The sequence below is a fragment of the Colias eurytheme genome, chromosome 26 (assembly GCF_061535395.1).
Source record: "Colias eurytheme isolate Ceu_HAF_F1 chromosome 26, ilColEury1 Martin Lab GWU primary, whole genome shotgun sequence".
Classification (NCBI taxonomy): domain Eukaryota; kingdom Metazoa; phylum Arthropoda; class Insecta; order Lepidoptera; family Pieridae; genus Colias; species Colias eurytheme.
The window spans coordinates 3,105,008-3,121,084 of NC_143005.1; the positions used below are offsets into that span (position 1 = coordinate 3,105,008).

Here is a 16,077-nt window from a genome sequence, read left to right on the forward strand (position 1 = left end):
TTCGTCATGTCCGTCTGTCCGTCTGTCCGTCTGTCCGTCTGTCACAGCCGATTTACTCGGAAACTATAAGTACTACAGTGATGAAATTTGATGGGAATATGTGTTGTATGAACCGCTACAAAAATATGACACTAAATAGTAAAAAAAAGAATTGGGGGTGGGGCCCCCCATACATGTAACTGAGGGATGAAATTTTTTTTTTCGATGTACATACCCGTGTGGGGTATCAATGGAAAGGTCTTTTAAAATGATATAAAGTTTTCTAAAAAACATTTTTCTTAAAGTGAACGGTTTTTGAGATATCAGCTCTCAAAGTCGTAAAAAGTATGTCCCCCCCCCTCTATTTTTATAACTACGGGGTATAAAATTCTAAAAAAAATAGAGGTGATGCATGCTAATTAACTCTTTCAACGATTTTTGGTTTGATCAAAGTATCTCTTATAGTTTTTGAGATAGGTTGATTTAACTGTAATTTATTATATTTGCTGCTACGGAACCCTTTGTGCGCGAGCCCGACTCGCACTTGGCCGGTTATTAAATATTCGTATATTCGCCGAATACGAATATTCGGTAAATGTCTAGTATTCGGCGAATACGAATATTCGTATTCGTATTCGTTGCATCACTACATAAAATAAAAGAAAATTGTAATAAAAATATTGCTCATACAGTTAAAAATAATATATAATTTTACATATTCACATTTATTTATTCTTTATTAATTATGAGTGTTTAGTTTAGTTTTAATTTCAGTACAATGGAAGAAGGCTTCGTCGAAGGTCGAAATGATTTAATTTGCGTAGGTAATATTAAAATTATAATAAGTGAAACTTCTTAGGCGCGTTGAGAGTAAAATGTCAAGATCGCGTCATGACAATGCCGTCACGTCATGGAGTAAGGCGACGATTCTTCTACGACGATCTTTGCATCTTGCCAAAGAAGTTTTACTTCTGACACGTGTGCTCGGCACACACGCTTTTTTCAAACTTTGCCCTTTTTATCTGGAACGGCTGGACCGATTTTGATAGGACTTGCACTGAAAGATAGTAGATGTAACCAAGTAAGAATCTAGATACTAAACTTAGGCAATAGCCTGAACAGTTATACAAAAGTTTTTAAATAATATATTTTTATTGTTAATTACTACCTATTCTTCATCTTGACGTGTGTAAGATTGATTAATGCAATATAATTATTAACAAGTGTATTATTCAAATTCAAATTCAAACATTCATTTATTCAATTAGACTACCTACTATTTAGTAGCACTTTCGAATCGTCATTACATAGTATTTTAACATTTACCAGTTACCACCGATTCGGAAAGCAGTATCTATGGAGAAGAATCGGCAAGAAACTCCATAGTTGCTCTTTTAAAATAATGTCAATAAATTTACATAATATGTAACTTATATCTAACTAAGTACATAATATGCCAAAGAACTGTCCTGTGGTTTTTACGCGACAACCCTCCATTGGTCTTTATCGTCCATATACTTATTCCTGAATACTGTAGTACGCTCTCTGAACTAGTACATTTTTTATGTAAGTTTTAAATTTAGAACTACTAAACTCTTTAATATTGTGAGGAATTCTATTGTATAAGCGTATATCTTGACCCATAAATGAATTTTTAACTTTGGCTAATCGGAAAAATGGCATTTCAATTCTATTCCTGTTCCTTGTGCCATAATCGTGTCTATCTCCTACTCTTGTGTGTAAGTCAGAGCTTTTGTGTACATGCAAAATATTATTAAATATATACTGTGATGGTACAGTAAGGATACCAGTATTCTTAAAATGATCTCTTAGTGAGTCCCGAGCACGTAAATTATATATAGAGCGAACGAAAACGCAAGAAAAAATAAAATAAAATCGTTTATAAAAAGCATTAAATACATAAATTAAATCTTTGCAAAGTAATTTTCTGTACAAAAAGTAATGATATCCCAACAAAAACATAAATGTAAAAATTGGAGCCAAGTTCAACCGTCGACTTGCCGAAAAAAGAATTGAGATCTAAATGTGTGCCAAGTTCTGTAGACAGTCCAGAAATTTATTTACTAAGATATATAAAATTCTTAGGTGAACTGAAAACTCAATTGTTTTATTTTCCCTTATAGAACAATGTTTATTCAAAATATGATTTTTTTTTAATTTTAATAAAAGAATTATTTACACATAGCAAACAACTAATGACCTACTGAACCTCATAATTTGACTTGGCTAGTTTTTACAAGTTTCTAAAATAATAACGTTCAATATCAGCAATTTGAGAAGATATTATATAGATAAACAGTACCTAAAAACTAGCCTGGTTAAATTATGAGGTTCAGTAGGTCATTAGTTGTTTGCTATGTGTAAATAATTCTTTTATTAAAATTAAAAAAAAATCATATTTTGAATAAACATTGTTCTGGGAAAATAAAACAATTGAGTTTTCAGTTCACCTAAGAATTTTATACATCTTAGTAAATAAATTTCTGGACTGTCTACAGAACTTGGCACACATTTAGATCTCAATTCTTTTTTCGGCAAGTCGACGGTTGAACTTGGCTCCAATTTTTACATTTATGTTTTTGTTGGGATAACGTATTACGGTATTAGGTTCTACTCTAAATTATCATTCCATTTCCAACCATATTTGTATGGATATAGAGTTTTATATTGTTTATGTATTTGAGACTGATGTCAATGTCGTTAACTCATCATTGTGGTGAACCGCTAACCGCAAGTTTGCTTAACAGTAATGTACTTTTCCATTTTACCGTTTTTGGGAATGACTCATGAAAATATTGTGGAATTTTTAAAAGCACTGTGTCACCTGCATGCTAAACTAACATAAAGTGAATAAACTTATGGGTACTTTAAATCGCTCTCATTTTACCCGAGTTAAAACTGTTTTCGTTTAACTCGAATTAAATCGGGATAAATATAATGTTTGTTCATGCAACCTTTATAATCTTAGTATTGAAGTTCGTAGATATACTTTACTAGCCGCTCCGCGCGGTTTCACCCTCGTGGCTCCTCTCCTGTTGGTCGTAGCGTGATGGTATATAGCCTATAGCCTTCCTCGATAAATGAGCTATCTAACACCGAAAGAATTTTTCAAATCGGACCAGTAGTTTGAAAAATTCGCGCTAATGCGCGTTCAAACAAACAAACAAACTCTTCAGCTTTATAATATAAGTATAGATATTATCTATAGGCTGACTCTAACATGCTCGAATTCTTTAAAAATTTGATCAGCTGTTTATATATCAGACAATGTACTGTTCAAACGATATCTTTTAATTTCGTAATATTGTACGATTTACGAAATGGTTTAAGTTCTACATCAAGATTTCCGGAGTTCACTTTTAATTTAGAAACAAATTAGTTGACATCTATTTCAGCCTACCAGCCTACTATAGGTTTTGATTACATAAATGATATGATAGGAAAAAGCTTTTTAATATGATATTATCTTAAACTGTTACTACACAAAGAAGAAAAACATCTAATCAAAAACAATTCATCAGGGCGATAACAAATTCACAATAGAAAATTGAAACCGCGCCATAAAAATTAATGATCCGTATTTAATTACGTTAATTGCATATTTTGCAAATGATTACGTCTACACTTGTGTAAACAGTAAACTACAAAGACAGCCATGTTTCGCTCACATCTGGTTGGTGGCGGATGGCGACGCGCCAACTATGCGCGTACGCCGTAATATCTGACAGGGGTAGGGCTGCGAAAACTTTTAAGATAAACAAGCCCTTTTTTCTGAAATAACTGATATGAATTTCTTCGCAAAATTTTGTGTTAATCTAGCGAGAGGTCCATAGATAAAGTTTATATTTTCAAAATGTTCTTATTCTACCTATATCATATTCATATATCTAAAATGAGTGAAAACGGGAACGAGAAATATACGGGTTTTTCTTTGAAAACGAGGGCGAAGCCGCGGGCGGAAAGCTAGTGTACTATAATTGTAATTTTTCGCATGATCAGATAGATTTAATCACTTGTCAACCCTAGTAAGAGCACTTAATGTTTGACGACATCGTTTCTGTTATAAAATACCTATTCCCAAAGAAACTGTAAAGAGTACGAAAATAACTTAAATTTATAATGTGAGGATTGTTGTGAGTCCGTGTACTACGCAAAATATTTATTGTACTAACACACTGTACTATTCATAAGTAAAAGACGTCACCACATACAAATATTACATAAAAACATTTAAATATTTTGATACATAAGTACTTTAATAAGTAAAGGAATAGAGACTAGATCGTGGTTTTAAGTTATATGCTTATAATATCCTCTTTCCCATTTTCTTTTGGTTTTTAAAGGAAATTATGAAGCTGCTATTGTGAATGTAGAGCAGATTTTTCTTTCAATTGCTCAAAAAATATATAAAAAAGTAGAAAATGTCAAGCGCTTTATTCATATCCTCCAGAATCGCTTCTGTAAATCGTATTCATACGTTAATATGAAAAAGTTATTGAACCTAACAATCTTCAAACATAAAGCAATAGAAAATTCCATAAACAATAGCATCTATGATCTACCAAATGAAGAGTCATTGTGCGTACTACAGACACTTAAATGGTTCCTTTCCGTTCACCCACGGATCGCAACTTGAATATTAAGTGAAGAACATTGTACTTGACTGGAAACAGGTGTCATTTGAATAAACATGAAAGATAGCTACGATTCTTTTATGCAGACCATTTTGGCGTTCGTCTCCTGTACTATAATTATAGGCATAAGGCTTGGCAGTGATACAGTCTATTAAGATGTTGGAATAAAATTCACAAAACACACGCCAATTACTTTTTATTTTTACATCGCTGCTGATATATTTCTGACATTGTTGTACTGCTTATTTATTTACCAGACAATCGTTTTATCTAAATTTGTAGGTACTAGTTGCAGATTTTGATAATTTTTTTCAACGATACGTTTCAAGATCTGTTCATTATCACACATGAACTAGGAATTAAGTAGGTATATTAAAACTTTCTAAATAACAAGCTCTAGCAAACAGACGCAAAATATTTAAATAAACACTACAGTTATCGTTTTCTTATAGACTCTTAGTTTGAAATTAGTTTCTAAAACCAGACGAATGCATCTTGCAACTCCATAAACAATCATCAGATGAGGCTGAATAAACAAAAAACGTGCGCAAAATCTAATTGACTCAGCCGCCTTTCGTACATTGACGTAGCGTTTATAAAAATATTTTACGAATAAATTATTTAAAACGTCCAAACTCACTGTGTGACGTCATAGAGGAAAATATAGATACATACGAGCCCATTCATTCATCGCTTTTAAACCTTTGACTTAGCGTAATGCACGTAAAAGTTTTGGCACTAAACTGACGGGGAGAGTTGAAAGCGCCAGTTGCATGTGAAGTGTAAACAAACTCGTTTATTTGTGCTTTTTAATTTTTTAACGTCTGCAGGAAAGCATCAATATGTGAAATGGCTTCCGATCACTCATTACACATATTTAAAGTTATATGAACTGGAATGATTCAGTTGCCTTTTTGTATAAAAATCTTATTTGAGTTATTTATAATATTATGAGAAAGAGACTTTATTTTCAGAAAATTTCTCAAATACGTTTCAGTACGAACATAGCTCAGTGATTAATTAATTAAGTATGTCTTGTGTTATAAAAGAAAATGACCTAGAGTCACGTAGACTTCACGCCATGTGTGCAAACATTTAAATACTTACATATTACATATATCAAAGTAACCATACTGAAACATGCTGAAACTTAGAGCGGTATTCAATCTTATCTATAAAACATTTAACGAATCAAACGTCCGCGTAATGTTCAACAATAACATTTATATTGACATTTACAAAACATCGTAAACATGAGTCCTGTGACCTGTCTCTCCCATATATACTGGACATTGGCGTAATCCTTTCCTATTGGGTGGAGCCATTAATTAAGAAAAGAAGAAGAAGACTAAAAATATTGTCGATCGATCTTGTGTATCCGGCATTGGCGACCGCCAAAACTGCTGACAGTCTAAAACTAATTTGTTCATTTTTAAACGCAAGGACGTGGGCTGTAGCCTATACCATAGTATAGAGAGAGAAGTAGGCCGAGTCCTGGAGTTTAGGAGCGCATGTTACCTAAACTCGCGAGGCGCAGGGTTGACACTTGTCACATTGATATTATAAATCCATACTAATATTATAAATGCGAAAGTAACTCTGTCTGTCTGTCTGTTACTCAATCACGCCTAAACTACTGAACCAATTTGCATGAAATTTGGTATGGAGATATTTTGATACCCAAGAAAGGACATAGGCTACCTTTTATTGCGGGCATGTACCACGGGCGAAGCCGGGGCGGACCACTAGTATTTGTATAAATAAACGCCGACAGATCACAGCAATGGCGCAGCTAGGGTTGCCAACCGTACTATAATATATAGTATTGTACTATATTTCGGGTCTGCGTACTATATACTGTTGAAAACATATATAGTACGCAAAAATACTATATTTTCAACACCGACAAATGTAACAAACAAATCCTTCATTAAAAAAAAATAAGAACGCGCCTTTTAATTATTGTTAAGATGGCTAAAGTCATATAACCTATTGCACATATATGTATATCATTGATAAAAAATGAGCTTTTGATTTATCTTATCTTATATATAAAATTCTCGTGTCACAATGTTAGTCTGCATACTCCTCCGAAACGGGTGGACCGATTCTCATGAAATTTTCTGTGCATATCGGGTAAGTCTGAGAATCGGCCAACATCTATTTTTCATATGTACCACGGGCGAAGCCGGGGCGTACCGCTAGTATTAATCTAAAAATTGAATATGACAAAGCATATTATGACACTTCACTACATAGTATAAGACAAAGTTGCTTTCTCTGTCCCTATATCCCTTTGTCCCTATGTATGCTTAAATCTTTAAAACTACGGAACGGATTTTGATGCTGTTTTTTTAATAGATAGAGTGATTCAAGACTAGAGGAAGGTTTTAGTATATAATTTATTATGTTTTAGACAAAGCGGGCGAAGCCGCGGGCGGAAAGCTAGTTTATTTTAAACAAAAAGCTGTTACACAGTGCCATAAGTGCAAAAATATAGTTTTTATAAAAATAAATAATTAACAAATATATATTTGTCTATTTTTTAAATACTATATTTTTTTTAAATGTACTATATTTTTTACCCCTTATTTTGGAAAATACTATATTTTGATGATGAAGTGTTGGCAACCCTAGGCGCAGCCCCAAGAGACCGGTCCCAGAGTAGGAACCGAGTGGCGTTGTGTGCGTACGTACGTACATAAACGGGGGGCGTGGCCAAGCGCTCCGCGTACATACAAACGGCGCGATGTACCTTTGTCGAAGATAACTTACTTTTCTCTTTATACTATGGCTGTACTCGCAAAATGCCAAGCACGGTGAAAGCGACAAGCAAACGTGTGGAATCAACCTTGAATCAACCTCGTATCTATTTATCAAGCTACTTTCCCTAGAGGCTATACCCGTTTATTATTACTTTGTCTGTACCAGTTAAACGACTTCATGATTTTAGTTTACTGCTGGGACATTACAAATTCCAATGTTTTCATCAAGTCAAATTTTATCGGAAATGTGACAACCAAACAAACTGAACCACTTTGAACATAAGCTTTTTTGCTTATTCAAAAATGTCTATTCAAATTCGTAGGTACAGATTATAGTTTATTTTGTATAAATAATAGTTGAATCATTTTGAGCTAAAGTCCGCTTTTGTTTTATCTGTTCTATTCTTGCGACGCTTTTGGCGCCAACAATCCATCCGCCATAGACGTGCACCTTTCAGCTCTCAACACTCAGCAGTGAATATACTTTTATGCAATTATAAATATTTGGCAGACACTCAAGTTAATTCACGTTTTTTATTTCTAAAAATACGTGTTAATTTCATATAAGATTTATTTAAGAAACAATCAAACAATATCGCTGTCTCATGGTTTTCAATGAATAAATCCAGCCATTCACGAATTATTGCTAAACAATATGGAACGTTAAGAACTACATCTTTGTAGTCATCAATATATTTCTAAGACAGAAATAATTAAAATAGCCTATATATGCTACCTTATTGTGAAATCTATACTTATGAAAGCCTCGATATTGTTACAAGTTGAAACTCCTTAATTTTCTTTAAAGCTATGCTGTAGTTTGTGTTCCGATATTCGATTTAATATTTCTGAACCATTGTGAGTTGTCATATTATTAAAATCAATATAGACAAACATTCATTATCTAAACATTATAATTGTTTCAGTATAACCGGCGGCGAGCTATTCGAGCGCGTCATCGATGAGGACTTCGTGTTGACAGAGCGCGCGTGCACCGTGTTCATGCGACAGATATGCGAGGGGATTGAATTCGTACACCGACAGAACATACTGCATCTCGATATGAAGGTATGTTTTATAATAAATACATAATTATATATGTATGTTTATCAGCCATTTGGTTTTCGTTACACAAGCGAAAACCTTAGTATGGGATCATATCGTGCGTGAAAAATATTTACATTTTTTTTATTTCTTTTCAATGGTGCATTTATACATTCGTGCAAATAGCGAACATGTAAACAGTAGATTAGCTACTTGCTTTGCTATCAGTTTTCGCGTTATGAGCGGTTTTCTGGACGTAACCAAAAGGCACGAATGTGTAAATGCACCATCAAGAAACAAAATGTTTTGGCAAACGATGTTTACTCTTGCAAGGTTAGGTGAATTAGACTTAGGTCACAGAATACATAATAGTAGCTAAACGCTACAGAACGGACACTCTCCGCCTCCCGCCAAAATTAAACTTACCTCACCCCCGCGCGATCAGACATAAAATGGGCCATATTTTTCTGCAAGGACGATACGCAACGAAGATTGACAACATTAATCAAATTGACTTAAAGTAATTTTATTATTTTGGATTTGTGATTATCGTTTTTCGTAGAAAATGGTTAGATATTGTGCTGTTTACGGATGTATTTCATCAGAAAAACGCGAATTTTTTTTTACGCTATTCACAAATGTGCCAACCATAAAGCGTTAACACACACATTTGCAGTCTCTACAGTGTGACTGTCAAAACGATCATTTTGTATGGAGTGTCCGGGGTGTGCTTAGGTGTTAATTATTAAACACGCAAAACTTTTTGAAATTAAATATTAAACACAATAATGACTATTAAATATTAAACACGCAAAAATTGATAAATGTTAGGACAACTGAGATATAAAACAATTGAAGCTCTACATTATTCATAGATATCCGAAAAACATAGGGTACATAAATAAAGCAACATTGTAATGCGAAATCTAAACATACAAGACTTGCGTACAAACGTACAACATACAAATCACAAATGATCAAATTGAAATAACTCGCTTGTCAGTAATGTGTGATTCCATCTTGGTTCAGATCCAAGTCGTTAATCAGAATGGCGGAAAAGTATGCGCAGGAGTTTTATGATTGTCCGCAGTCACGACGCCATTATTGTTTATTTTACAAGCTTTTATTTTTGACTCGGATTTATAATTGTCGAAGCTCGTTATAATTAGTATTCACCTTAAGTATGATTCACTGAAAGTGCTGTTCAAAATACGTCTATGAATGATCCAATACGATTACATATATTTAACCTGATGAAGATCAGGGATTCAGGGAATGTTGTTATTATAGCAAATTACATAGACCCTAATGAATACGTTGGTACAAATTAGTTTTAAAGCTTAAGCTCTTCTATTTGTTTAATATGTTTATTCCAATTTCCACGACGTTATACCTATTAAATTTTATTAAATCAAATAAATAATAAGAGCATCCACACTAATAGTTTCCTCTTAATGAATTCTCCATATTATGTGTAAAGTTGGTGTGTTTATGTACCACACCATTTTGAGTCTCTAATAAAATAAAAGTAGCTATATTTTTCGGACCATAATCCAACCTTCATAAATTTACAGCCAGAAAACATCCTATGCCTAACAAAAGCGGGGAACCGCATCAAAATCATCGACTTCGGCTTGGCGCGTTTCTATGACCCGGAAAAGAAGTTACAAGTATTGTTCGGTACCCCGGAGTTCGTCGCACCTGAAGTTGTTAACTTTGACCAGATTGGCTATGGGACTGATATGTGGTCGATCGGCGTTATTTGCTATGTACTGTAAGTATTGCATGTAGATGTTAAAATTTATTGTAATGGGTAATCTAACAGTGCAAAATTAATAAATGTATTGTAGTCCTTAAACCGTGACCTGAAGCCGTAATAATGACTGATGATCTTAATTTTGAAATAAGAAGCTTACAACATTTTCAATTATTGAAACTTCGATTCACAAAACGATTATTTTTTAAATTCTGATATTTACTAATTTTATATTTTTTAATCGATTCAGAATAAATTCCAAATTTCTCATGCCTATTAGTTGTTGAAATAGATATTTAATAATTTTGTCTTTACGTGTAATAATTTTTTATGATCAAAAAACTTATGCCTTATATACATTTTTGTAGGTTATCAGGCTTATCACCATTTATGGGCGAAACGGATATAGAGACAATGGCCAACGTAACGATCGCCAAGTACGACTTCGATGACGAAGCGTTCAACGAGATATCTGAGGACGCCAAGGACTTCATTAAAAAACTCCTTGTCAAAGATAAAGAGTAAGTATACATTTTCATTACATTCTTTCTATTTTTTCTATGCTTTTACTTCACTCAAAAGTCAATAGACGTCTTGACGAAAGAATTAAAAGCAACTTTCGAACAAGTAGTGCGTAGTGTACCTGTCGATAAAGACCCTTTGTTACTTGTTGTAGCCAACACTGACTGATACCAGTTCCTAACAAAGCATTACGTAGTTTAACTTTAAAATTTATATTAGAAACTCATCTAGCATGTTTTTGTAGTATTTACTGTAGATGTAGACTAGCATCATGGTCTGGACCATATTGGCTTTTTAGTGCATACAATTTGAGGTGTTGGGGTAATAGTAACAAGGGTCTTTGTCGCAGGTCACGGCCGAGCGCTACGGAGTGTTTGAGGCACAGGTGGCTCGTCAAACGCCCGCCGGTGACGCAAGAGAAGCCGCGGGAACAAACGAGGCTATCCCACAAACAGGAACTAGACATGGCCAAGGACAACCTTCGACTCTTCGTGGAAAGATGGAGCGAACATCCCAACTCGCCGTATGTGTTCGACAATGAATCCCAGGAAATACTGACTCTGGTTAATTGTGAAAGATCCTCAATCGGAGGCTGCTCACCGTCACCCAGAAGCTCTCTCAGCAGCTCGCCAGATATTGTCTTCGATGAAGATGACCTAGATTTCGAACCTCCTCCGCCAAGAGAACCGACGAAATTCAAGACCAGATACAATCCAGTTGAAAGGAGAGCGTCCGACAGTAGTTGCTTCTTACATAAACGACCAGATGTACTAGTTAGGAAAAACTTAGCGGAAGAAATCAAGAAATTATCGGATCACCTATTCATGTTGTCAACTATGAACACGGATTTAACGAACAACAACAGCATGAAGGAAATGGACAAAAATGTATTGGAAAAGAAAGTATCCAGAGAGGAGAAGAAAACACAGAACGGCTTTAAAACTGAAACAGAATCGACTTTCAAGAAAATATACACAAATGGCGACGCCAAAAGCGAGAAAACAGTGTTCATGTCAAAATCGTCGCACAAAATAAACTCAACGTTTTTAAAAGAAAAGGAGCCAGAAAGACCTATGACTAGTAAAATGCCCTGGGTTAAAACTAGATCCAAACGAGTGACGAGTACGAGCAGAGACGTTCCAGATCAACCGACAGACAAACGCAACACATTCTTCGAAGAATTCGATCGGCGTCGTGACAAGATAGACAAATTGATGAATGGTTACGAAAATGGGAGACAGATGCCGTACAGGCGAGGTGATGAGAACAACGCGCATCGGACAAAAGACCTGCTTTTGCATCTTCTAGAAAAATGGGGGGAAACAGAAGAAGTAGAAGCAGAGAGATCAGCTGGAGGCACTTCCAACGGTGGAAGACATCAATCCATCTCACTAGAATGGTCTCCGTCCAACGAACTCGCCCAAAACTCAATGTCCAGCCTCCACGCGTTCTTTCGACGACAAACGTCAGATGAGAAAATGCAAAGGACAAAACTAACAAATAACATAACTAGTTCGAAATGATTTTAGTCAAGTTTAACGGACTGTGCCATGACCTTATTCAGAAAGGTGAACCCAATGAGATATCAAACTTAAATCGAACAACGTATACCGTATCCATGATTCATTAATGATCTCACTTACGTCGTAATAAAAATCGAAGAATAATACATTATACGTAACGTTTCAATCGGTGTGCCTTTCTGAATAATTTGTAGGTTACCAAAGTAGGAAAATGACATTATTTTTTAAGATTTAATATGAAAATGACATTAGATGACAATTTTATACGAATCTAGTCTCCATACTCAAAGCTCTGTATCAGCCCGATTACAGAAGAAGACTGAGATACAATTTCGAAATTTTTTTACACAACATTCACATTATAGTTAATTTTTTATACTGTTCTGTAAATATGCGCACATTTAATTTTACTCCGCATTATTCATATTTGTTCCTTAACTGTACTTAAGTTAAGTATTTGTGCTGTATTAAATATAATTTATTGTTAAATATGTACGTTGTTTTAAATATAAGGCTTAATTAATTCTGTTGTTTTATTTCACTCATTCATCACCTTTGGAAATGTGTCTATACGACAAAAGTTATATACAGTCAAAACTTCATGGGCATGATTTAATTAACTGAATCCAATAACTATCAAGTTTAAAATTATGGTAATTGTCTTCCTATTATTGCTATTCTGGAAAAGTATATTTTATATATACACTAGGTACAATATCCACCCCGAGTAACCACCAATCCTACGTCCCCATTTATCATCCCAAATCCCAAAAGTGAAATAAAACAATATAATGTTTTGACTTCAGCGACCGGCTCACAGCTTCAACCACACTCACACATCCGTGGCTCATCCAATCAGCGCTTTGTACCGAACTACACGTGACCAAGACAAAACTAAAACGATACGTCATCAAGAAACGTTGGGCGAAAGCCGTCGCAGCTGTCATAGCCTTGAAGCGAATGGGCGCCAAGTTTGAAGACGTCCATGAAAAAGTCGAGAAGTGAATGGGCGTCTTTATTTTTTTACTCTGTGCCAAGTATAGGCTGTTTTTTTAGGTTATAATAATTATGTTATGTACTTAGGATTTTTAAATTTGAATTTCAGTTATGAAAATGCAGCAAAAATTATAAATTCGAGTTGTTATTAGTCATTAGAGTGAAAAAGACAATAGAAAATCTCAAAGTTGCATAGATCGCTTCAATATTTTATCTTTATATTTAAGTGTTAAATATTTATTTTAAACTTGTTTTCATGTCATAATAATGTAACTGTTAACGTTTGTTATTTTTTAGGTAAAAATAAAATTTGAGGCTTGCCAAGGGCTATGATATAATTTAGTACTTATTTTTTTCAAATTTTATAACATTAGATTCAATTCAATTATAAAATATCGTAGAAAATTCTGCAATTTATTTGTAACCTAATCAGGTCATCATAATTAACCTGTATTGTATTGGCATTACCTGTGGCATTACCTACATTAGTAGAGCCTTTAAATGTGAAGACTTGTCAAATTCCATATTGATAAGAGTATTCAACAAAGTATTAGAATTAGATTTAAGATAATTATTTTATTAGTGCCAACAAATCTCACCAAGATCTGCATGGATTGATTAAATCATCGAGTTTTAGGTTAATTTAAAAATTAAGAAAGACATTAATTTGTACTAATTTAAACTAAATCTAATTCTCGCTAGATTGTTTCGACGTTACTTTATTCATTGTTATGTAGTTAGTCTAATTATTTTTGTTTGATGAGTAATTTTGTGATAGGTACATTATAAACAAATGTTATTCATTAATAAACTAAACATATCTAATAAGACATTAAACAAATTCATGTGTTATAGGTATCAATTGCATTTACTTTTGTGCGATACTGTTTCTTGCGCAAATACATAGTTCTAACTAATGGGTGAAAACGGTTAAACAAAAAACATTAAAAAGATTATTAATAAACAACTTGTTTTATTTGATTCCACTACCACAAAATTATTAATAGGTATTTTTTCCATTATTAGTAATTTATTATCGTTTGTTCTTCAATCAATAACGTTTGATTGAACATTTAATTTTATAGTTAACCAGCTGTCCCGCGCGGTTTCACGTATTATCGTTTGTTCTTCAATCAATAACGTTTGATTGAACATTTAATTCGCATTGCTCCGTTCCTGTTGGTCTAAGTAGCGTGATGATAATTTATTATAGCATAATATAACATTCCTCGATAAATGGGCTATCTAACACCGAAAGAATTTTTCAAATAAGTAGGTACCCTTTAGAAGGTTGTTTTATTTTGATACTTCTAGTCACCACTAGATGTCACTTATATGAAATAGATTGTAGTTCAAGTAAATAAAGCTTTTCATATATAAAAATATTATAATTAACATAAAAAATTAATAGTGCATTTTTTATTGAATATCACTGATTTTTGCTATCTATATTAGTAATTGTTTACATTTTATTCCGTAAATTCAGTAATTATGAGTAAGAACGCCAACGCCATCTGTTAGAATCTGGCAGTAACTCTTGTGCAATTAGTAATTACTAGTCCTCGCTAGATGTCACAGTAATAAAATATAATTAATCTAATATTGGTGTAGATGGCGCTAGTAGTTTGTATATTATTGTGATATTATAAGTTTGCAGTTATATCAATATTATAGGGATCAAAAAATTTAACAATATACATATTTTTCTTAGTGCTTTAAAGTGTTAGCATTATATTTCACGAATCCTGTAATATTTAAATTAAATACAGCGCCACCTATTAGAAGGAGGCTGTAGTAATTATTAATTTCGATTCTTCTATTCACCACTAGATGTCTCTGATACAAAGTATATTTTAAGTAATACAATATCACTACATAGTATAAAAAAAATGTGTGCGTGTACTAGAGTACACACGTAAGAAGTGAAACTTCTTTATGTCCTTATTTTTCAAAAAATAATTTACTATATACAATATTAAAGAAATACGTTAGTCACACGCTCGTCGCTACCTACTTAAATATTTACACCGGCCGCTGCTGCAACCCGCTCGCTTCGCTCGCTCGGCTCGTGCGGTAGTTCAAAAGTTGACCTAAGATGCTCGTCGCTTCGCTCCTCGCTACCTATTTACATATTTACACCGGCTGCTGCTGCAACTCGCTCGCTTCGCTCGCTCGGCTCGTGCGGTAGTTCAAAAGTTAACCTAAGATGCTCGTCGCTTCGCTCCTCGCTACCTATTTGAATATTTACGCCGGCCACTGCCGCGACTCGCTCGCTTTGCTCCTCGCTACCTATTTGAATATTTACGCCGGCCACTGCCGCGACTCGCTCGCTTCGCTCGCTCGGCTCGTGCGGTAGTTCAAAAGTTAACCTAAGATGCTCGTCGCTTCGCTCCTCGCTACCTATTTAAATATTTACATGCAACTCGCTCGCTTCGCTCGCTCGGCTCGTGCGGTAGTTCAAAAGTTAAACTAAGATGCTCGTCGCTTCGCTCCTCGCTACCTATTTGAATATTTACGCCGGCCACTGCCGTTTTCAGCTTATAAAGGATTTCGACATAGGCGGATTTTGATTGGACAGAGAGTTTGAGGTTTATTCTTATAAATTTTGAATTCATAAAATTATAATAGAACACCTGACACCAATCAAGCAAACACGTGTTTACGTGAGTCATAGATTTATTATCGTATACTCCTAAAATGTTTTCTAAGAAACAATAGTGTACTTACTTACATTGTCGGCACGTTCTTTAAGTCGGTAACTTATTTTTGTTTGAACAATAGAGGTAATAAATTCCTAATGATCAAGTTGTAAAGGTTGTAAAATAAAAAATATTCTA

General features: G+C 34.1%; 1 protein-coding gene across 1 annotated transcript in view; it reads left to right on the forward strand.

Moving 5' to 3' along the window:
• Positions 1-12,768, forward strand: part of LOC149897098 (uncharacterized) — a 36,331-nt gene extending 23,563 nt beyond the window's left edge. Inside the window, exons 5-8 of the mRNA XM_090116850.1 lie at positions 8,326-8,467; positions 10,018-10,217; positions 10,568-10,720; positions 11,071-12,768. Of these exons, the coding sequence (XP_089972976.1) occupies positions 8,326-8,467; positions 10,018-10,217; positions 10,568-10,720; positions 11,071-12,244 (1,669 nt within the window). The 3' untranslated portion in view covers positions 12,245-12,768. The remainder of the gene's footprint in view (positions 1-8,325; positions 8,468-10,017; positions 10,218-10,567; positions 10,721-11,070) is intronic.
• The last annotated feature ends 3,309 nt before the right edge of the window (positions 12,769-16,077 follow it).